Source organism: Capra hircus, chromosome 4 (genome assembly GCF_001704415.2).
Source record: "Capra hircus breed San Clemente chromosome 4, ASM170441v1, whole genome shotgun sequence".
NCBI classification, from domain to species: domain Eukaryota; kingdom Metazoa; phylum Chordata; class Mammalia; order Artiodactyla; family Bovidae; genus Capra; species Capra hircus.
Window position 1 is genome coordinate 76,731,821 of NC_030811.1, and position 23,465 is coordinate 76,755,285.

At 37.8% G+C, this 23,465-nt stretch overlaps 1 protein-coding gene across 2 annotated transcripts in view; it reads left to right on the plus strand.

Moving 5' to 3' along the window:
• The window catches only part of RSBN1L (round spermatid basic protein 1 like), a 64,905-nt gene continuing 41,573 nt past the window's right edge, over nt 134-23,465 (plus strand). Inside the window, exons 1-2 of one of the 2 annotated variants that reach the window (XM_018047270.1) lie at nt 135-745; nt 21,350-21,466. In XM_018047270.1, coding sequence (XP_017902759.1) covers nt 181-745; nt 21,350-21,466 — 682 coding nt within the window. In that variant the 5' untranslated portion in view covers nt 135-180. Of the gene's footprint in view, nt 746-21,349; nt 21,467-23,465 lie in introns of both variants that reach the window. The other variant, XM_018047271.1, reaches the window with a different exon arrangement.

The following is a 23,465-nucleotide window of genomic DNA, read 5'->3' on the forward strand; positions in this document are numbered from 1 at the left end:
CGATTCCCCACACAACTTCGGGTAGAGATTCGCGCTTTTGATTGGTTCTTGGAGATATCCCTCAGCGTGGCTCGCCCAATGGAGGGCCAGACCGATCCGCCCCTTCCCCGCCCCCCAAGGAGAGCCCGCCCCTGCCCCGCGCCCGGGAGCCGAGGAGAGTAAATACAACAGGAGCGCAAAATGGCGGAACCGCCGAGCTTAATGCAAGGCGCCCCCGCCGCCGTCTCGGAGAAAGAATCGTTCGGCAAAGTGCAAGCCCCATCCCGGGACCCGCCGGGTCCTCTGTCCGCCAAGAAGATCCGGACTGAGGAGAAGAAGGCGCCGCGTAGACTGAACGGAGAAGGAGCCAGCAGCGGTAACAGCAAGCAGCTGCAGTCTCCCGCCGCACCTTCGCCTCAGAGCTATGGCAGCCCTGGGTCTTGGAGCTTTGCCGCTCTGTCCGCTGCCCCCTCCCCGTCGTCTGCTCGGAGCAGTTTCTCCTTCTCTGCGGGCACGGCCGTCCCCTCCTCTGTCTCTGCTTCCTCCTCTCAGCCGGTGCCGCGCAAACTGCTGGTGCCTCCTACGCTGCTACACGCTCAGCCTCACCATCTCCTGCTGCCCGCCGCCGCCGCCTCGGCCGGCGCCAAGCCGCGCAGACCCAAGGAGAAGCGAGAGAAGGAAAGACGGAGGCACGGTCTCGGCGGGGCTGGCGACGCTGGCGGGGCCTCCCGCGAGGAGAACGGGGAGATGAAGCCGCTGCCGCGAGGTGGGTGCCGAAGCCGGCAGCGGGGAGGGGAGGGCGCCCGGGGTCCCAGGCACGAGCTCGCGCCCGCGGGGCGCGGGCTGGGGGCGTGCGGGGGCCGCGTGCGCCAGCCGGGAGCGGGCGGGAGGCTTCTCGTTCACTGCAGGCTGTTTTGCGGTCCCCGTGGGGACAGGAAATGGAGCCTGTAATTTCGGTCGCAGAGTGGGGAATGGCCGAAAATCATTTTCTGTATCGTTTTTGCCTCCTAGTTAATGCGCGGCAGGGTTTGTAGAACTCGATCTAGAGGACCCGCCTGGGTGTGTTTGGCTATGGAGGGAGATTTGAGGAAACGGGATCGGGAAAGGTTTGGTCTTGTAAAAGATGTGCTTGACTATTAGACCGTTTAGACATGGTCACGAATTTATATTTGTGACACTGGCTCCCAACGCCAGAAAATCCTATCAAGAAAAGGGGTGTGGAGAGTATTGGCGTCAGCTGGAAGCTACCAGAGGCCTGAGCTTTTCATCCCTATTAGGGAAATGAGGTAGTGTGCAGGGCCTGGAGTGTGCTGTTTCATAAGGTACCCTCCCTCCACACTTCTCTCCCTTAAGTATTTTGAGTGGTCCTGTTTGAAATACCACCCTTCAAAAAGAATTTTCAGCCATATTCTTTTTTTTTTTTTTCCTTTCTTGCAGCTAATGATAAAATCAGGAACATTGACTTTTTTTTTGCCCAGACCAAATACTTGGCTGCAGAATGTTTTAGCATCAGAGAATGGCAGATTCTTTACTCTTTATTTTTTAAAATTTATTTTTAAATGGAGGATAATTGGTTTACACTCTTGTGAGAAAGGCACATTCTTAAGCACTCTTTGCAGACAGGACTACACGGTCTTCTTTTAAAATGTAGGCTAAGCATATATAATTTTCAGCAAGTATTTTTGTAAAATAGATAGTCCTGTTTAGCCATTTCGTGCGCAATGTTTTGAGAGTGGTACACGTGGAGACTGGTTGAAAATTAGATTTTTATGTGATCAAAAGCTGAAAGCACATAATGATCTTTATTATAAATGTACATTGATACACGGTGTTGTCAAAGTATGTTTTAGGGAAAAAATGAAATGTCAAGCACTTTTAGCATTACTAATCTTTTTTTTTTTTAATTTTTGTTTTTACTTTATTTTACTTTACAATACTGTATTGGTTTTGCCATACATTGACATGAATCCACCACGGGTGTACATGCGTTCCCAAACATGAACCCCCCTCCCACCTCCCTCCCCATAACATCTCTCTGGGTCATCCCCAGCATTACTAATCTAATGGTACCTTAGATCATGAAAAATTCTCTGTATTTTTTCGTAGTTTTAAAAAAAATGCTGCACCTGAGTATGTAACAACAGTGTTACTTCGATGGTCTGCCTGTAGCAAATTTTTGATATCTAAGCATAGCCATCAGGTACTCTGGCACAAGATAAAAGATCTCACAGCTTTGAAGAGTTTTGTTTCTAGAAAAGTGGTTTTGAGGATGGGATTTGTACTACTTTTAGTCTGAGATTTTAGGTGATTTTTGTTTTAAAGCAATTTTGTTTGAATACATTTAGAAGTTGAAAGTGCCTGGAAGTCCGCATTTACAGCTCAATATTAGTCTTACTTGTGATGTGTAAACAGTGTAATTGCACTTCTAAGTTCTTTGAGGAAGTGAATATGAATATAACATTGTCAACGTATTGGAATGGCTGAAAATAAATAAGCATCTTTAATAATTCTAACTCAAAAACTGGAGCACATAAATCACTTTTAAAGTGAAATGGCTGTTAAACAAGAAGTTTTCTAATCTTAAATTGCATTTAGAATCCTCTGTTTGCAGGCTATAGCTTACATTATTAAGCCTGAATATAAGCAATGATAGCTTTTACATTAAGATGTTTTTTCATGATTTATAGGTTTTTTGAATAGTGACTAGATAGTAACACCATGGTAAAATTTTCTTCTCTTTCTTGGATGGAAATGCTGTTTTTATAGAGAGAAAACTAAAAGTCATTGAGGAGGGTTGCTTTTAGTGTCATGATGGTAAATTTCATGATGAAAATCTGATCGAGCCCCCAAACTCCATTAAACAATTAAGCTCCTGTATTTATTAGTAGAATTTTTTAAAAATAAGTTTTCAGTCAGAACTGCTGCATTTTTACATTGGCTACCATTCCAGCAGAAGTTATTTGGATTAAATGAAAGTGTGTGTGTGAAAAGTAGGGCATCTAGTAAATGTTACTTGAGTCAGAAGCATGATTTTTTTTTTTAAACCCCTTATAAAAGATGGGTCAGTCCAGATTGAGGACAGATCTGTTGACAGCATATCTGAAAGTTAAAAGTGATGGACAGGGGGATTATAAGAATTTACCAGTCTCAGCCCATTAAGTATAAGGACTGATGCCTCACACACCTAAAAACTCTGAGGCCATCTTGTCATAGTGCTGGAGCTGACTTGCATGATAGCCTTAGTCATCAAGTAAAAGTTAAATTTCTTTCTTATAAAAAGAAAAAGTGGAAAACATCTTAGATTTTTAAAATTATGAATAAGCAAGTTTTGCTGTATAAAGAGGTAATCCACTAAAGAGTTCACAGCCCATTTTCCTGTAATACTGATAAGTGTAGAAGATAAAAATGAATATTTGCTGGTGTCCGCCATTTAACTTACAGCAAAAAATAGAGCAGACATGTTACTAGATAGTAAGCTCCCTTAACTGAATCCACTAACCAATAAAACTTGTATCGATTTTCTGATTTTTGTTAGCATTTTTGCTTTGCCTTTATTAACTGACTTCCTTAGAATGACCTTGCAAAGGAACAAAACCAGGACATTTCACTAATTTTTCGCCTTGAAAGTGTAGTTAAAGAATTTAATGAAAATAGAGGCTTTCTTTAGAATTGAATAATTTGATATATGTAAACATCAGTGATTTTAAAGGGATAGATGTTCAAAGATTTTTCAAACTGGGCTTTTTCTTCATCTTTCTAAACCTGTTATTCTGCAATTTTAGATTAAATTCAGGTTAAGAGTATTCATCATTCTGACCAAATATTTGTCACTGGTGAGATAGTAGTTTACTGTGATTTTATTTTATTGTGTAACCTTTTGTTTTCCATACTTTGTTTTTTCATTTGCTAAGTTTTGTCTTTCTCTGCCCTCTAGCAGCTCTATAAAATGCTTCTCAGTACAATTTTCCACATGGTCAAATCTGTCAGATAAACTTAGTAGTTCCATTTATTCTTGTAGTCATCCCTTCTATAGCTGTCTTTCTTCCCGCTTTATTCTGGTTTGTTCTCTGTTTAAGCCTGCCTCAAAGCTGTCATCTTGGGACATTCTGGGAGTTTGTTTCGCTTTTGTTGAGTCCTTTTTTCCTGGATCCCATGCCTTCCTTTTGGTTTGTTCCTTCATTTTGGCTTGTTTGGGAAGGTTTATTTCTACCCTCACACTTGACTGTTGGGCTGTTGAGAGATTTCTGTATCGGAAATTATTTTCCGTTAAAAGTTTGGAAGTGTTACCTTATTGCCTGGCTTCCAGTATTGATGTTGAGAACTTTGATCTCCGAACAGCTGTCTTCTGTTCTGTTTGGGAGATTTCAATCCTTTAACCAAGTTTTAAAATTTCAGGTGTCTTTTAAAAAAAATGTTTTATGAACTTTTCTCTGTCCGTATTATAGCATTTTTTTTCTTTTTCACAGGTACAGCATCTTCTGTTATCTCTTCAAGGATGTTAATTATAGTTTCTTTGGCATGTTCTTCCATGCCTTGCATTGTATCTGCTTCCTCTAACTTTTTTTCTGTTTGTTTTGGTCTCTTTTTTTTGCTCAGAGCTTTCTTCAGATCTGTATGATCCTTAGCAGTTCCTTTATAATCAAGAGAATGATTGAAAGCTCACTGGGCATGCATGAGCATGCGTGAGTGTCCAGTCACTAAGTCCTGTCTGCCTCTTTGCAACCCATAGACTGTATAGTCCCCCAGGCTTCTCTGTCCATGGGGTTTTCCAGGCAAGAATACTGGAATGAGTTGCAATTTGCTCCTACAGGGGTTCTTCCCGATCCAGGGATTGAACCTGTGTCTCTAAGATTCGCAGGCAGATTTTTTACTGTTGAGCCACCTGGGAAGCCCTCTCATAGCTTACTGACTACTGAACTCCCTTATTTTTTATCTTTTGTTTGTCTGTTTTCCTCTAGGTGGTTGGTAAGAGGGCTTTCAGTTTCTTCCTTCATCTTTCTGTTCATCTGTATAAACGGAATAGTGGAGAGAGAAGAGGACTGGCAGAAGTAATGAGTTTTGATGTCAGGGTTCTAATGCTGGATATGAGAAGAAAGCTACAAATCTCACTGATTTATAAGTTTTCAGTAAATCTGCCTGTTTTCATACCAACATGTAATTTCTCCCTTTTTCTGTATGTGTCATCCCTGAGACTGGAGCCACACTCTGATTCAGTTTTGCGGAATATCTCTCATTCCCTTAGTGTGTGTGTGAGGGGGAGGGGGCGTGTGGAGAGGTGGGGAGGGTGAGGTAGTATGGTTCTGTCATCTTGCCTCTCCCAGCACTTCGAATTTCTAAGCCTTTCTGAGGTACTGCGGTGTAAACAGAGTTGTTTCTTATTATTTCTTTCTATAAGGATTTACATTAACCTTCTTTCATTATGCTAGGTCATTTACTATTCCACCATCAGCTTTCTGTCTTTGTAAGTTGTATTTCAGGTTAAAATTATAATTTCAGTTATATTAAAAATGGAATTTATGTGTTCAAATTTTTTTTCCTTCTCCTTATTGTTAGGGTCTGTTTTTCAAGAAAAGATCTTAAATTTTAGCCTTATTTTGATTTGTGCCTATTTGTGGGACACTGGTGAAATGCCTTAATCTTTTTGAGCTCATACTCATCTGTTATTATAGGTATTCCTTTTCAGAGCATGAAATTACCTGAACCTGGCATATTGTAGGCATTTATAGGGATGTTAGTCCCTAACTCTTCTTTCCTATAGAAGACATTGGAGATATTTAGTTTGTTTTAATTCATGGGTAGGTATAACCTGTATAGTTTTCCCATTGGTATCCAGGTTTCTGGTATACCAGAATTTTTGGTATTAGTATGAGCCATACTAACTTGTTCAAAGAAGTGCATATTTCAGAAGTTTATATTACAGTTAATAGTAACTCATTCATTTTTCACCATCCTCAAATGAATTAAAAATTTCAAATTATAGATAAACTATATAAATAGGATATTGAAAAAATAGTACTTGGTTTTAGAGTAAATCAAGATTGCCGGGAAATATCAAAACCCTCAGATATGCAGATGACACCACTCTTATGGCAGAAAGCAAAGAAGTAAAGAGCCTCTTGATAAAAGTGAAAGAGGAGAGTGAAAAACTTGGCTTAAAATTCAACATTCAGAAACGTAAGATCATGGCATCTGGTCCCATCACTTCATGGCAAATAGATGGGGAAACAGTGGAAACAATGAGAGAATATTTTTGGGGGCTCCAAAATCACTGCAGATGGTGACTGCAGCCATGAAATTAAAGACACTTACTCCTTGGAAGAAAAGCTATGACCAACTTAGACAGCATGTTAAAAAGCAGATACATTACTTTGCCAACAAAGGTCCATCTAGTCAAAGCTATGGTTTTTCCAGTAGTCATGTATGGATGTGAGAGTTGGACTATAAAGAAAGCTGAGCGCTAAAGAATTGATACTTTTGAACTGTGGTATTGGAGAAGACTTGAGAGTCCCTTGGACTGCAAGGAGATCCAACCAGTCCATCCTAAAGGAGATCAGTCCTGGATATTCACTGGAAGGACTGATGTTGAAGCTGAAACTCCAATACTTTGGTCTCCTGATGTGAAGGACTAACTTGTTGGAAAAGACCCTGATGCTGGGAAAGATTGAAGGCAGGAGGAGAAGGGGACGACAGAGGATGAGATAGTTGGATGGTGTCACCGACTCAATGGACATGAGTTTGAGTAAGCTCCGGGAGTTGGTGATGGACAGGGAGGCCTGGCTTGCTGCAGTCTATGGGGTTGCAAAGAGTCAGACACGACTGAGCAACTGAACTACAGTAAAAAGAATTCTGATGAAATAATTGTGGCTTATGTAAAATTTTTTTGTGTGTGTGATTTAGGAGAATTAATAATAAAAGTACATTCTTACCAACTAAAGTAATTTTTAATCTCTTTAGACATTATTTTGAATACATTAAGCTTTATACATATTATTTTTTTTTAATTGTTGGTTGAAAATATTTAACTTTTCATCATGAAAAAATTTAATACTAAGGAAACCAGAGCCATATGACTTCTGGGTCTATCCATCATCCTGTTTTCAACAATTACCACCAATTTACAATTCATGTTTTGTTTCTTTTCCTCTACTTATTTTTGTTTTTTGCTCAAGTATTTTAAAGCATATGCTGAATATATATCATTGACCCCCAAATAATTAGCATTGAATTTTCTTTTCATTATAGAATAATGCTTATAAAATTTCAACAATTCAGTGCATATATTGGTGCTTTAACGAGGGCTTCCCAGGTGGCGCCAGTGGTGAAGAATCTGCCTGCCAGTGCAGGAATCCTAAGAGATGCGGATTGGATCTCTGGGTCGGGAGGATCCCCTCGAAGAGGAAATGGCACGCCTCTCCAGTATTCTTGCCTGGAAAATTCCATAGGCAGGGGAGCCTGGCGGGTTACAGTCCCTGGGGCTGCAAAGAGTTGGACACGACTGAGTGACTGAACAGATACTTTTAAAGACTGCAGTTCTCTTCCACTCCCAAACTGTCAGAAACAGTATTTCAGTATCTCCTGAAATAAATAAGCTTATGCAATTTTTAGATTCTTTTATAAAAATTATTTTTTAAAATTCTAGTAAAATACACAGAACATGAAATTTACAGTTTTAGTCATTCTTTTTTTTAAAAAATAATTAATTTATTTTTTGGAGGCTAATTACTTTACAATATTGTATTGGTTTTGCCATACATCAACATGAATCCGCCATGGGTGTACATGTGTTAACCATCCTGAACCCCCCTCCCACCTCCCTCCCCGTACCACCCCTCTGGGTCATCCCAGTGCACCAGCTCCGAGCATCCTGTATCCTGCATCGAACCTGGACTGGTGATTCGTTTCACATATGATATTGTTCGTGTTTCAATGCTATTCTCCCAAATCATCCCGCCCTCGCCCTCTCCCACAGAGTCCAAAAGACTGTTCTATACATCTGTGTCTCTTTTGCTGTCTCGCATACAGGAGTTTTTAGTCATTCTGAAGTGTATAGAATACTGGCATTAAGTACACTCAAATTGTTACGCAGCCACCACCACTGCACCAGCCATTTTCAGAACTTTTTTCTTCTTCCCAAACTGAAACTCCATACCCGTTAAAGAATTACTCCTCTTTTGCTTCCCCACTGCTCACCCCAGCCCTAGCCCACCACCATTCTACTTTCTGTCTGTCTGAATTTGATGACTCCTAAGTACCTCGTATGAGTGGAATCAAAGTATTTGTCCTTTTGTGACAGACTTACTTCATTTAGCATAATATCTTCAGAGTTCATCCATGCTGCAGCATGTGTCAGAATTTCCTTTCTGAATGCTAATATTCCATTATACGTATATACCATATTTGGTTTATGCATTCATTCTTTGATAGATGCCTGAGTTCTTCTGTTTTTTTGTCTATAATGAATAATGCTGCTGTGAACAGGGTGTACAGATACCCAGTTGAATCTCTGCTTTCAATTCTTTTGGGTATATACCTCAGAAGTAGAATTGTTCAATGCTATAATAATTTTATTATTGTTGTTACATTTATAGTTTGCCCATAACTATTTTTATAGCAGTTGCACCATTTTACATTTCCACCAGCAGTCCCCAGAGGTTAGGTTAGCTTTGTTGTTTTATTGTTGTTATTTTTAAGGTTAACTCTTTAGTATCTGAAAACTAAATAAGTAAGCAAACAAACCCCCATAACAGCTAATTGATGCAGATATTTGCAAAGTCAGTGTGCATTCAACCACATCAATATAGGGGGAAGAAAATGAGGGGTTTGGTGGGAGAAAGAAAAGGCTTTTATTGAGTGCTTGTCAGGTGCCATGGTGTTAGCTTAATATTTTTCCATTAATACTTGGAGATTTGTTTATCTTTTTCAGAATTGCATAGCTAATGTCTGAAGAATTTGAATCAACCCTATCTCTGCTAAGATCTAAGACTACTTTTTTACACAGTGCTTCAGTTAACTTGATTTTTTTCCTTTTAGACTGTGATAACGGGAAGAGAGTAAAGATGAACTTTATTTTCACAAACTATTTTTCCCCTAACTTTTTATTATAAAAAAATTTAGAATTCAGAGAAGTTGAAAGAAAAACATGATGATCTTGTATAGATTTTCCTTACTGCTTTCCTTCTATGTTGATATATTTTTTAATGTTAATATTTTATCATATATTTTCGTTGAATCATTTGAAACTGAGTTGTAGACATCATGGCACTTCATTCTTAAATATTCCAGCCATCATGTCCTACAATTAACTACATAACCATAATAATAGAACACTTAAGAAACTTAATATAGCCAGTCCATACGCAAGTTCTTCCAGTTTCCCTCAAACCCCGAATCATACTGAAACATTTTCTGGTTTTTTTTTAATCTAAAATTATTCCGGTTACATTTTCAATATGATAAGTTGACTTTTTGAAAATACTTAGTTTAAGATATTTGTTATATATTTTTCTTTTTTTATGATTTTTAAAGGGTTGCTTTATTGTCGTAGCATTGAATTTGTTCCTTTGTATTTCTTATAAACTGAAAGTGAGGTTTAAAGGCATGATTGATTTCAGCTTAAATAGATTTGGTAAGAATATTTCACAGATGTGCTTCATATTATAGCCCATCAGGAGGCCTGTAATATTCAGATTTTGCTGTAAGTAATCATGTTACATTTGATCACTTGGTTGAGATGACCAATGTCACCATTTTAATAGTTTATTTTTCACCTTGTATTTAGTTTATAATCTGTGGAGTGAAACTTTGCGAATATCTACTTTGCCAATTGTCTTTTACCTAAAGACTTTAGTATTAACTTCATGATCCCTGCTTGAATTAGCCATTTCAGTTCAGTTCAGTCGCTCAGTTGTACCTGACTCTTTGCAACCCCATGCACCACAGCACGCAGGGCCTCCCTGTCCATCACCAACTCCCAGAGTCCACCCAAACCCATGACTGTTGAGTCGGTGATGCCATCCAACCATCTCATCCTTTGTCGTCCCCTTCTCCCGCCCTCAATCTTTGCCAGCATCAGGGTCTTTTCAAATGAGTCAGCTCTTCACATCAGGTGGCTAAAATATTGGAGTTTCAGCTTCAACTTCAGTCCTTCCAATGAACACCCAGGACTGCTCTCCTTTAGGATGGACTGGTTGGATCTCCTTGAAGTCCAAGGGACTCTCAAGAGTCTTCTCCAACACTGCAGTTCAAAAGCATCAATTCTTTGGTACTCAGCTTTCTTTATAGTCCAACTCTCACATCCATACATGACCCGGAAAAACCATAGCCTTGACTAGTCGGACCTTTGTTGGCAAAGTAATGTCTCTGCTTTTTAATATGCTGTCTAGGTTGGTCATAACTTTCCTTCCAAGGAGTAAGTGTCTTTTAATTTCATGGCTATAATCACCATCTGCAGTGATTTTGGAGCCCAGGAAAATAAGGTCAGCCACTGTTTCCACTGTTTCCCCATCTATTTGCCATGAAGTGATGGGACTGGATGCCGTGAACTTCATTTTCTGAATGTTGAGCTTTAAGCCAACTTTTCACTCTCCTCTTTCACTTTCATCAAGAGGCTCTTTAGTTCTTCACTTTCTGCCGTAAGGGTGGTGTCATCTGCATATCTCAGGTTATTCTGGTTAGGATAAATAAGAATTGATCACTTATATAATTTAGCTTCCTTCTTATCTCTAATAATTTCATAAACCTAACTTGGGTTATTAAGATTATCAAGCAATAATCAGGCCTTATTGACTTTGCAAATACTGTTCAGTGCAGATCAGAAGTCCTTTCCTGGTTTTCAGAAAGTTAAAAATTGCCTCTTTTTCATTTACATATGTACTTATAACTTCATTTTCTGTCTTCTCTGGTCTGTGATGAGGTAATCTGGTGATTCTCCTTTATTCCTGGGAATATTTTTTCTGCAGTTCTCCATTCGTATTTCTGGCCCATTCTGTTACCCTTTGAGCCAGCTGCACAGCTTTCATACTCATATTTTCTTGTGTTGCTCTTCTGCGCTCTGGGTCCTGTTTCCTATGTCTCAAGTCTTCTTCCTTCTTTGTGTACTCCTTTACTTCAGCATACCCTCAAGTAACTTCCTAAAACAGGATGTATGCATGATAAAAATTTTGAACTTTAGCTTATCTGAAAATGTCTTCCTACATACTTGATTCATAGTTTGGCAGATTCTAGATAGAGTTCTAGGTTAGAAAACATTTTCATTCTGAATTGTAAAGGCACTGCTGCAGTACTGCTTTCTAGCGTCTAGTGTTACTTTGAAGAGTCCAGTTACACATTGTTACCTGATATATATATATATTCTTATCTTCTCCTCCTCTGGAGGCTTTTCGAATCTTCCTTTATCCCCAGTGTACTGCAGTTTCCTGAGGGTGTGCTGGTGCAAGGTGGGTAGGGTGTGGGGGTAAGGGGCTGCAGTGCTGAATGCCGTTCTTTGTACTTGTCCGTTAAAGAATCTGCATTTTGGAGACTGATTTTTTGGGGGGGATTTATTTATTGATTATTGGAGAAGGAAATGGCAACCCACTCCAGTGTTCTTGCCTGGAGAATCCCAGGGACGGGGGAGCCTGGTGGGCTGCCATCTGTGGGGTCACACAGAGTCGGACACGACTGAAGTGACTTAGCAGCGGCATTTATTGATTGATATTTTTCTTATACAGTTGTTTCTTTTTTGTGAAATTTCAGTTCGCTTGATATTGGAGCTCCTGAATAGATCCTTTGGGTTGCTTTATTTTCTACCATTTTTCACTTCTTTTTCTGTTGCTCTGCTTTCTGGAAGATTATCTAAACTTGATCTCTTTTGGCCTTTTAGTTAAGCCTGTCAGTTTTGCTGTTGTATTTTTAATTTTCAAAAGTTCTTTTTTTAAAAATTTTCTGATGCAGTTCAGCTTAAATATTTTAGGAAAGTACAATCAGCTTGAATTTACCTTGCCTAGGGTATCTGGGAGAAGGCTGTGGCTACCCACTCCAGTACTCTTGCCTGGAAAATCCCGTGGGTGGAGGAGCCTGGTAGACTGCCGTCCATGGGGTCGCAAAGAGTTGGACATGACTGAAGCGACTTAGCAGCAGCAGCAGGATATCTGAGTCTTAGGCCTGTTCACTTTTTTCAGAAAATGAATGAGAAAATGAGTGTTTGCCTTAAGGGGTGCGATTGAAATGATCACTTGAATGTTTGGGGTGAGGGTAAGAGAACTGGAAAATCAAACTCTTTCTCATATAAACTTATAAACAATTTCTCTTGTTTTAAGATCCGTGTGTGTGTGTGTGTGAATACATACATACATAACAGATGTATATACATAAATGTGTGTGTTTACATATATATATGCACAGTATACATTATATGTCAAACTTGGGATTCTTTTATAGGTTTACACTTATATATATCAATTTGCAGTTTTCCTCCAACGTATCTTGAAAATTTTGCCTGTGAAGTTAACTATTATTTAAACATGATTTTGAGGGGGCTTCCCAGGTGGTGCTAGTGGTAAAGAACCCACTTGCCAGTGCAGGAGGTGTAAGAGACGTGGGTTTAGTCCTTGGCTTGGCAAGACTCTCTGGAGGAGGGCATGGCAACCGCTCCAGTATTTTTGCCTGGAGAATCCCATGGACAGAGGAGCCTGTGGGCTAGAGTCCGTGGAGTTGCAGAGTCGCACATGACTAAAGTGACTTAGCGTGTATGCACACAAACATAATTTTTAATGACTTCATAATATTCCATTTCTTAATATACCCAAATTTACCTAATTTTCATTATTAAACATTTGTTATTTATAGTTTTTTACTATTAAAAATAATATAGAAAAAGAATAATATGAGGTGAAGATCCTTTCATGAGCACTTTTTTTGCAGACTTGGTTTTCTTTTTATTAAATCCTACTGGTGGAATTGGGGGATAAAAGGAATGATGGGTTTTAATATTTTTTCAGTGTGTTGTTAAATTGCCCTCCAGTTGACTCATTAGAAAAGACTCTGATGCTGGGAGGGATTGGGGGCAGGAGGAGAAGGGGACGACAGAGGATGAGATGGCTGGATGGCATCACTGACTCGATGGACGTGAGTTTGAGTGAACTCCGGGAGTTGGTGATGGACAGGGAGGCCTGGCGTGCTGGGATTCATGGGGTCGTAAAGAGTCGGACACAATTGAGCGACTGAACTAAACTGAAGGCTATCAGTTTATACTCATTATCATTGTGTAGAAGTACCTGTTTACTTCACCTTTGCCAAGCAGCACTAGTTAAGAAAAAATTTTGTGTTTATGTAAGATGATGGATAGTTTGTGATACATGTAAGTCAAATCATTATGCTTTATACACCTTCAACTTATTATTCAGTGATATATGAATATCCCAATAAAACCAGTCAGTTTGATAGGTGAAAAAAATGATTTTACATTATTTTAATTGAGTTTTTCTTCATGTTTATGGGATATTAACATTGTTTGAAATGTGTTTGTTTTATGTGCTTTGTACCTTTTTCTATTTACTATTTTCTTTTTAAGATTTTTATTTTTCTAGTTATAATATTTTCCTTTCTTGGTGTTAAATTGTAAGAGTTCTTTGTGTAAAAGCAGCTCTTTGTAAATAAGAAATGACCCCATTGTCTTTTGGGAAAAATTATTTGTCTTTATTGAGGCTAATCCAGAAAAGTTTTGGATTCCTGCTGTTGTTGAAGAATAGCTTCATTAAATCTTAAAACTGTTTGTCAAAAATGACCAGGTCACTTAGAAAAGGGATATATATACATTTGAAGGACTAATCCTGAAAGGTTTTCAGGACTAAGAATTCCCTTTCTTGCCGTGGAAAAGAAGGAAGAATTAACAAAGATCAACCTAGAGTACCTTACTGGAGAGAAAGTCGTGATGAACTATAGAAAATAACAGTAATATCTCACTTTATAGCAGGACTTCTTTCATGCATCAAACAAGCATTTATTGAGGGAGAACCATCTCTGCCTCAAGGAATGTACGCTGGTGGGAGCAGGAATGATGCTAAGAAGAAAGATATGTTTGTAGCTAACTAGAATACAGTATGAGATGGAGAACCTGCTTTCTGTATTATTCAGTAAAGTGTTAGAGGACCTGGTCTAGTTTCTTAGCACAGAACAAATGAGAATGAGCCCATCAGTGACTGCCAGAAGTTAGAGCTGCCACCTCTTTTCCCTGGGTGATAACTGACAGGTGAAACAATAAAAATGAAATGATTCTCAATTGCTGTTTTTTCTTCTGTTTTTGAAGGCAGTATGAATATGATAGTGAAAGTTAAAATGAATTGTATTTTTGAAAACAGTGATGTATGTAGAAATGTAATTAGAACTGTTAAAACATAGGTGGCAATCGTGTGTTATCTGGAAATCTGTGAATTAATTCTGAAGATTCCAGGTGAATGACTTGTTGGTATATTTGATCAGTTTCTTAAAGGTATTCACAGTTCTTTTTCTAAGTTTTACTTTCTTACTGGAGCAGTTCATCTAATATTTGTGTGTGCATGTATATTTTCATCCCTGCATTATTATAATAACATCAATACTTGTGGAGTCTACTGAATTTTATTATAACCAGGCAAAAACAGTTATTCTGCTATTTAAGAGCTGGTTTCCAGGAGACTTCCCTAGAGGTCCAGTGGTTGAGACTTCACCTTCCAGTGCGGGGGGTGTGGTTTCGATCCCTGTTTGGGGAGCTGGGTTCCCATATGTCTTGTGGCCAAAAAATGTAGAACAGAAACAGTATTGTGACAAATTCAGTAAAAGCTAAAAAAAAAGACGCATTTCCAAAGTGGTGCTTAACATAAGAATCAACTGATACCTTATCAATTTTAAGGTTCTTTAGTCAAGCACTAGAATTCGTTTTTGCCTCTTACACATAAGTGCTCAATAGGAATGTATTGGGTGAATGAAATGGTTTACGCTACTAAATCATAAGTTGACCATATGTTTGACGAATCCCATTTATATTTTGTTTGAAACTATTTTCATTAGCTTTCCTTTTTATGTCTTAACTTTTCCATATGAGATCTGTCTTTAGCCCATGTGTGTTTTTCTGCATACATAATTTATAGTATGTTGTGAGTTGATAATGACTTGTTCCTTTTCTTCCCTTCACTCTTCTATTCCTTTGGCCTCTTTAGATTTAAATTGTTTTCGTGGGTCTCTTAGCATCTGTGTTCCATCTGTTCTGTATCCCCCTTTCTATTTTAAAATAAAACTTGTCCTTATGTTAAATTGGACTTTTCAAAACAAATACTTTTGTTGTTCTTATGATGGAATAATTCTTACTTTTATTCTAAGAATTGTGATGGGAAGGTGAGCTAGAAATTCTTTCCAAGCCTTAGATTAAACCCCGAAGGTTAAAATTGTACAAATTATTGGTCATGGAAAGAAATAAACACTCAAGAATGATTGTTGAAGAGCAACCTATTCAGTAAACTAGATGCCAGGGAGTCTTTCTTTTGTGTGTGTGAAAAGACCTAAAAGTGGCCTTTATAAATAAAAATGCATTACTGTGTAGTAGCAGCAGACTTGAGGTTGTATACACAGTGGAGTTCTCAATTGTTATGGCCCAAAAAGTTTATTATACCTCAGTAGTATGGTTAGATAGATAATAATAGTCTATATTTATAAGGCATATTGTATAAATGTTTTTGTATATACTTATATTTAATCTTGCCTAAACTCCATTTTACAGCTGAAACAGGAGATCTGAAAATATGTTAGTTATCAGGGTTATAGAGCTTAAATTTGAACCTGGGTCTTCTGAGCTTGTGGGTTTCCCACTTTCTCATAGCTGTTACATGTTTGCCTGTAACAAGTAAATACCTAACATAGCATCTTTATACTATGTGTAACATGACTAAAGAAAATTTAATGAATGTACTTTAAGTTGGATTTTGAAAAAAGGATGTGCTCTGACAGGAAGCAAAAAATTCTCAGAAGAGTGAGTGAGGTCAAGACTGAGATAGATGTGTATGTTGGGACAACAGTTATGCCACAAAAATGCTTTTCTCCTATGTATATATAGGTTTATTTGTATTTTTGTTTCCTTTGTTTTGAGGGTATAGGGTAGGCGGTAAATGCAGTTATGTTGTCAGTCAGTCTTACTGTCTTGGCTGTGTCATTGTTTTGTTTCCATAGGTGCCTTTCATATGATGACTTCACACCTTACTTTTACTTGAACTATTTAATACTGTACTTGAGGGCATATTTCAAGACCCCTTTTTGTGTATTCAGTTCAGTTCAGTCACTCAGTCATGTCCAACTCTTTACAACCCCGTGGACTGCAGCATGCCAGGCTTCCCTGTCCATCACCAACTCCCAGAGCTTGCTCAAACTCATGTCCATCGAGTCGGTGATGCCATCCAGCCATCATCCTTTGTCGCCCCCTTCTCCTGCCTTCAGTCTTTCCCAGCATCAGGGTCTTTTCTGATGAGTCAGTGCTTCGCATTGGGTGGCCAAAGTATTGGAACTTCAGCTTCAGCATCAGTCCTTCCACTGAATATTCAGGACTGATTTCCTTGAGCATTGACTGGTTTGATCTCCTTGCAGTCCAAGGGACTCTCAAGAATCTTCTCCAACACCACAGTTCATCAATTCTTTGGCAGTCAGCTTTCTTTATAGTCCAACTCTCACATCCATACGTGACTACTGGAAAAATCATAGCTTTGACTGGTTGGACCGTTGTTAGTATAGTAAAGTAATGTCTGCTTTTTAATATGCTGTCTAGGGTGGTCATAGCTTTTCTTCCAGGAGGCAAACATCTTTTTAATTTCATGGCTGAAGTCCCCATCTGCAGTGATATTGGAGCCCAAAAAAATAGTCTTGTCACTGTTTCCATTGTTTCCCCATCTATTTCCCATGAGGTGATGGGACCAGATGCCATGATCTTAGTGTTTTCAATATTGAGTCTTAAGCCAGCTTTTTCACTCTCCTCTTTCACTTTCATCAAGAAACTCTGTATTTCCTCTTCAGTTTCTGCCATAACGGTGGTGTCATCTGCGTATCTGAAGTTACTGATATTTCTCCCAGCAATCTTGATTCCAGCTTGTGCTTCATCCAGCCTGGCATATCACATGAAGTACTCTGCATATAAGTTAAATAAACAGGGTGACAATATGCACCCTTGACGTTCTCCTTCCTTAATTTGAGAACAGGCTGTTGTTTCATATCTGGTTCTAACTGTTGCTTCTTAACCTGAATACAGATTTCTCAAGAGGCAGGTCAGGTGGTCTGGTATCCCCATCTCTTTCAGAATTTTCCACAGTTTATTGTGAGCCACACAGTCAAAGGCTTTGGCATAGTCAATAAAGCAGAAATAGATGTTTTTCTGGAACTCTCTTGCTTTTTCGATGATACAGTGGATGTTGGCAATTTGATCTCTGGTTCCTGTGCCTTTTCTAAAACCAGCTTGAACATCTGGGAGTTCACAGTTCACGTATTGCTGAAGCCTGGCTTGGAGAATTTTGAGCATTACTTTACTAGTGTGTGAGATGAGTGCAATTGTGCGGTAGTTTGAGCATTCTTTGGCGTTGCCTTTCTTTGGGATTGGAATGAAAACTGACCTTTTCCAGTCCTGTGGCCACTGCTGAGTTTTCCAGATTTGCTGGCATATTGAGTGTAGCACTTTCACAGCATCATCTTTCAGGATTTGAAATAGCTCCACTGGAATTCCATCACGTCCACTAGCTTTGTTCATAGTGATGCTTTCTAAGGCCCACTTGACTTCACATTCCAGGATGTCTTTGAACATAAAACCACTTAAAAAAAAAAAAAAAGGAAAATCTGTAAGAAAATGTGTTTATAAATAAAGTCTATAAAAATTGGATCATGCTATATTACAATTTTATTTCCTGAGAAACTAGTTTAATTTTATTCTGCAAAAATATATTCTGTTGTAGATTTATAGCTCATATTCTTTATTTGCCCTTAAAAGTCTATAGTTGTTTTAATCTTTGGTGTTAGAAGTGAGGATCATGGTTACCCTTAGCAGTACTTCATAAAGACTGAAGGGAACACATAGGGCTACTGGGTGCTGTTCATTTTTGTGAAAATTGAGCGGTTTATGGTACTTACATGTTTTTCTTTTTCTGTATGTATATTATAGTTTATTAATAAACTTTTAAAAGTTTAATAGTTATTGAAAAACACTTTTAGGTTAATAAATATTTAGGGGTAATTGGGAAAGGAAATGTGGAGAGATTACAGATAACTGTTTTCTTCAGTTGTGATTTTAAGTGATATGTAACTAGTTCATTTAAAAAGTGTGATTACTTATACAGTATTAACTTATATATGTTTTTAGGCTCCAGCTATTTGTGCTGCCATTTTATGGCTGAATGACAGCCTATGATAATGATTTCAAGGATTTTAAAACATCAAAAAGTAAGAGTAGTGAGCTAATCTGAAGTATGAGAACAGTTTGATCAATTCTAGAACTTGAGAATAAGTTGTATATGAGCATATATCAGAACCGGAAAAGGTTAGTTTTCATTCCAAACCTAAGGAAGGGCAATGACAAAGAATGCTCAAACTACCGCATAATTGTCCTCATTTCACATGCTAGCAAGGTAATACTCAGGATCCTTCAAGCTGGATTTAGACAAGGCAGAGGAACCAGAGATCAAATTGCCAACAGCCATTGATCAAATGGAAAAAGCAAGGGAATTCCAGAAAAAGCATCTGTTTCATTGACTATGCTAAAGCCTTTGACTGTAGATCACTACAAACTGGAAAATTCTTCAAGAGATGGGAATACCAGACCAACTTACCTGCCTCCTGAGAAAACTGTATGTGAGTCAAGAAGCAACAGTTAGGACTGGACATGCAACAATGGACTGGTTCAAAATTGGGAAAGGAGTATGTTAAGGCTGTACATTGTCAACCTGTTTATTTCACTTACGTGCAGAGTATATCATGTGATATACCGGGCTGGGTAAATCACAAGTTGGAATGAAGATTTTAGGGAGAAATGCCAACAACCTCAGGTACACAAATGAAACCACCCTAATGGCAGAAAGCAAAGAGGAACTAAGGAGCCTCTTGGTGAAGGTGAAAGAGGAGAGTGAAAAAGTTGGCTTAAAACTCAGCATTCAAAAAACGAAGATCATGGCATCTGGTCCCATCACTTCATGGCAAGTAAATGGGGAAATAATGGAAACAGTGACAGACTATTTTCTTGGGCTCCAAAATAAAGCCGATGGTGACTGCAGCCATGAAATTAAAAGACGCTTGCTCCTTAGGAAAAAAAAAAAACTATGACAGACTTAGTGTGTTAAAAAGTAAAGACATATCACTTTGCCCACAAATGTCTGTATAGTCAAAGCTATGGTCTTCCCAGTAGTCGTTTAATGGATGTGAGAGTTGGTCCATAAAGAAGGCTGAGTGCTGAAGAATTGATGCTTGCAAACTGTGATGCTGGAGAAGACTCATCAAAGTCCTTTGGACTGCAAGATCAGACCAATCAATCCTAAAGGAAATCAACCCAGAATATTCACTGGAAGGACAGATGCTGAAGTTGAAGCTCCAATACTTCGGCCACCTGATGCAAAGAGCCGACTCATTGGAAAAGACATTGATTCTTTTTAAAAACTAGTTTTATTTATTCATTCTTGGCCATGTTGGGTCCTTGTTGCTGTGCGCGGGCTCTCTGTAGTTGCAGCGCACAGGCTTCTAATTGCCATGGCTTCTCTTGCTAAAGAGCACGGGCCCTAGGGTGCACAGGGCGCAGCAGTTGCACTCCCAGACTCTCGAGCACAGGCTCGATAGTTGTGGCACTTGGGCTTAGGTGCCCCGTGGCGTGTGGGATCTTCCCAGATGAGGGATCAAACTTGTATCTCCTGAATTGACAAGTGGATTCTTTACCAATAAGCCACCAGGAAAGTCCTCAAATCTGTATTTTTAAAATTAATACATTTCAAAATATTTGTTAAGTACATAGATTTAATGTTTTTTAGGAATTATCTGTTTTAGTAGTCCAGAGAGTGGTTCAGTACGGTAGCCCCTGGTTTCACATAGCTATTGAACAGTTAAAGTTGAGCTACTTTGTATTGAGATGTGCCATAAGTGTAAACTGTAGACTGAATTTTGTAATCTTATGAGTAAAAGAATGTGAAATATCTCAATAACATTTTTTTAGTGTCAGTTCCCTGTTGAAAAATATATTATTAAAATTAATTTTACTAGTTTCCTTTTGTTTCTAATGACTGCTAAAATGTAGATTTACTTATGTGGTAACCCTTATATTTCTATTTGACAAAACTGATCTAGACAGTAATCTAAATAAACATTAGATGATTAATACCTGAATTTAGACCAGTATTTGTAGAAAGAGAAGTATGAAGGGATTTGAGGAAATTATGTCATTGGCATATGTGGTGTATAATCTTGGCTGTTACAGGATGTTTTGCAGTTTTGTGTGAAGTTTTGTGTCATAACTTTGTAATCGTAGTGAGCTTTTTGAGGACAAGGACTTCATCACTATTTTAAAGTTCTCCTCTACATTGTTGTTGCTGAGTGCATAGGAGCTTGATTGAACAAACAAGAATTAAAAGGACATCAAATAATTTTGCAGAAACAAAGTTTGAATTTTAGAATGTGAACCAGTGATTCTTTGAGTTCGTATATGCTTTATTTTAATATCATAGTATCACTAGTTAGCCAAGTCAGTCGTCTTTTTTAAAAGATATAAGGGTAAGGAAACTTAACATCTAGTCTTTTATATATATATATATATATATATACACACACACACACATACATACATATATGTATGTATGTATGTATATATGTACACACACATATGTATATATATACATGTATATATGTATATATTATATATATATATCAGACTCTAGGTAGTTTTTTTATATCTTCCTTCATTTAGCCCGGGTGTAACTTATGAAAATTTATCATCCATTTCATTATTTTACACATTAGGCCATTGAGAATGAGTATTTTTTCCAGTGTTATGTTAACCAATATGCCCAACTTCAAAACTAACCCTTTTCCACTGTAGTTTACTCTCGTGATCAAAGTTAGCCAGTTATTTTAAGTGATTTGAAGTTAGGCTGATGTTGTGTTGGAAATGAAGTAGGTGAAGAGTAATCTGTGGAATAAAATTTGTAATGATACATTTTGACAGCTTATGATATATATATTCCAGTGTTTAATATATGAGAGGAAATTTAAGAGTACTTCCTAAAAGCTTAGAACAACAATTACATCTTTTTTTCTTTCTGATTTCCTTGGTGTATTGTAACTTGAGAAATTGGACTGTAGTTCATGAAAGAAATAAAATTGTAAAATGTTTTGAAGTATTTATTTTGTCTTTTAGATAAAATCAAAGACAAAATTAAAGAGAGAGATAAAGAAAAGGAGAGAGAGAAAAAGAAGCATAAAGTAATGAATGAGATCAAGAAAGAAAATGGAGAAGTAAAGATTTTGCTGAAAAGTAAGTTTATATTAAGTGATTTCAGTTGTACGATGTTAACATTGTTCAGTATACTTATTGGCTTAGTGATTAAAATAAGAAATGTTACTTGGTGCTGAATTTTACTGAGAGTAAACATTTGTGGTCAAGATACGAAAAGTTAATAGTGGACTTCTCTAATCTGTATAGTAATATGTTTTTAGTATATTTATTTAGTGAGTTATTGGAAGTAGTAAAGGTAATTATTAGGTTCCTCGAATCATTTAAAAATAGGTTATATAATTCTGTGTTTACATTACTGGTTTATGGATAATCTAAAAGAAGAGACTAGAGCAGTTTTTTCCGTGATAGAGAGGTATGGCAGAGGCAGTGATCTCACCAGTGTTTGATGATAATCACTGTGCATAGTTTAGAGGGAGCATTTTACTCTGAGCTAAATAACAAGTTTTCCTGTTTTACTGTCTGTTTCTTGCATGCTTAAGAATATCCTCTTTTTGTTTCCTATTTTTTTCTCATTGTAACTGTTAAAGTTATTTATTATGTGGGGGTGGATGGTTAGGTAATAATATAGATCCTATCAATAAATATGAACTCTTTGAGAGAGAATTTGTGATAGATAGTTTTAAATTCATTCAGATAGGAAGGTAAGAAGAATCAGTGGCATTTGCTTGCTTGATAGCTAGGAAATTTATTAACTGCCTCATCAAGTCAACAATTTGTTGATCATAACACGTTGACTTTTATTAATTTCGTATTGGATTTACATGTGCATAAGCCTTCCTGTCTACAAATGGGAGAGAAGTCCATAGCACTGTAGGTGCAATGAAATAGCTGGTTAATTACATAATTTAAGGTACACAGACTTTTAGATTCTGTGGTTTCATTTAACTCTTTGTCCTGTTTCCACATGCTCTTTGGTACACTTTGGCTAAGCTCTTATTTTCTACTTGTCAGAACTTTATTTTCTAAGAAATTCTTTAGATCCTGAAGAAACATGACAGAGTCAAAGTTGGTGACTACTTGGTTGATGCTCGTGGTCCTTTCGTTTTGTTTCTTTGCCAGTGTGTTTGATATGTGTTGTCCAAATAGATTGTAAGCCTCTGAGGCAGGAATTGAATATAATCACACTGGTGCTGTACAGCAGCTTATGATTAACACTTGAAAAGTTTTCTTTTCCTTACCATATTGGTTTAGTCATTTTTTAAACTGCTTTAGTCACATAGTCATTTTTTTATTCATTTGAGTGTCTGTGTTGTAAATTCCTGTGACTTGGTAGAATGTTAAATTCCTTGCATACCATTAATGTGAAATATGTGAACCTCGAAATTACATATGCAAGAAGAATTTTAAATAACCTAAAAAGTGGAGATTTTTCTAGTAATATACAGTGGTAACCTTGATTTTGAAATAAATGAAAAGCTTAAGAGATAATTAAGCTAAACTGAAACCTAGTGATGATAGAGGGGAATAAAAGAGATTTGGAAATAAATTGATCTCTGGGATGGCATAGGAAAACATAGTTACTGTGAAATGGAGGTAAACAATAATTACTTCCTTTCAGGGTTGTGGAGATTAAATGACGTTAAGTATAGGGGAAGTACCAAGTACAGTGCCTAGTCCACAGATATTCAGTAAGTAGATATGAATCTTTCTTGTTTACATGTACAAAAGATGAGCTCTTGTGATTAAAGACAATGAGAAAACTTATCTCTCCTCGGAGGGTAAAAAAAAGTGAAAGTGAAAGTCGCTCAGTTGTGTCTGACTCTGCGACCCCATGGTCTATACAGTCCATGGCATTCTCCAGGCCAGAATGCTGGAGTGGGTAGCCGTTCCCTTCTCCAGGGGATCTTCCCGACCCAGGGATCGAACTCAGGTTTCCCAAACTGCAGGCGGATTCTTTACCAGCTGAGCCACGGGTAGTATGTAGATAATTAAATGAATAAAAACATGATTAACTTGTGAGATTGTGCCTGTCCCATGGTAAGCAGTGAGTAAGTATTAGCTGTTGTTATTTTCAGCA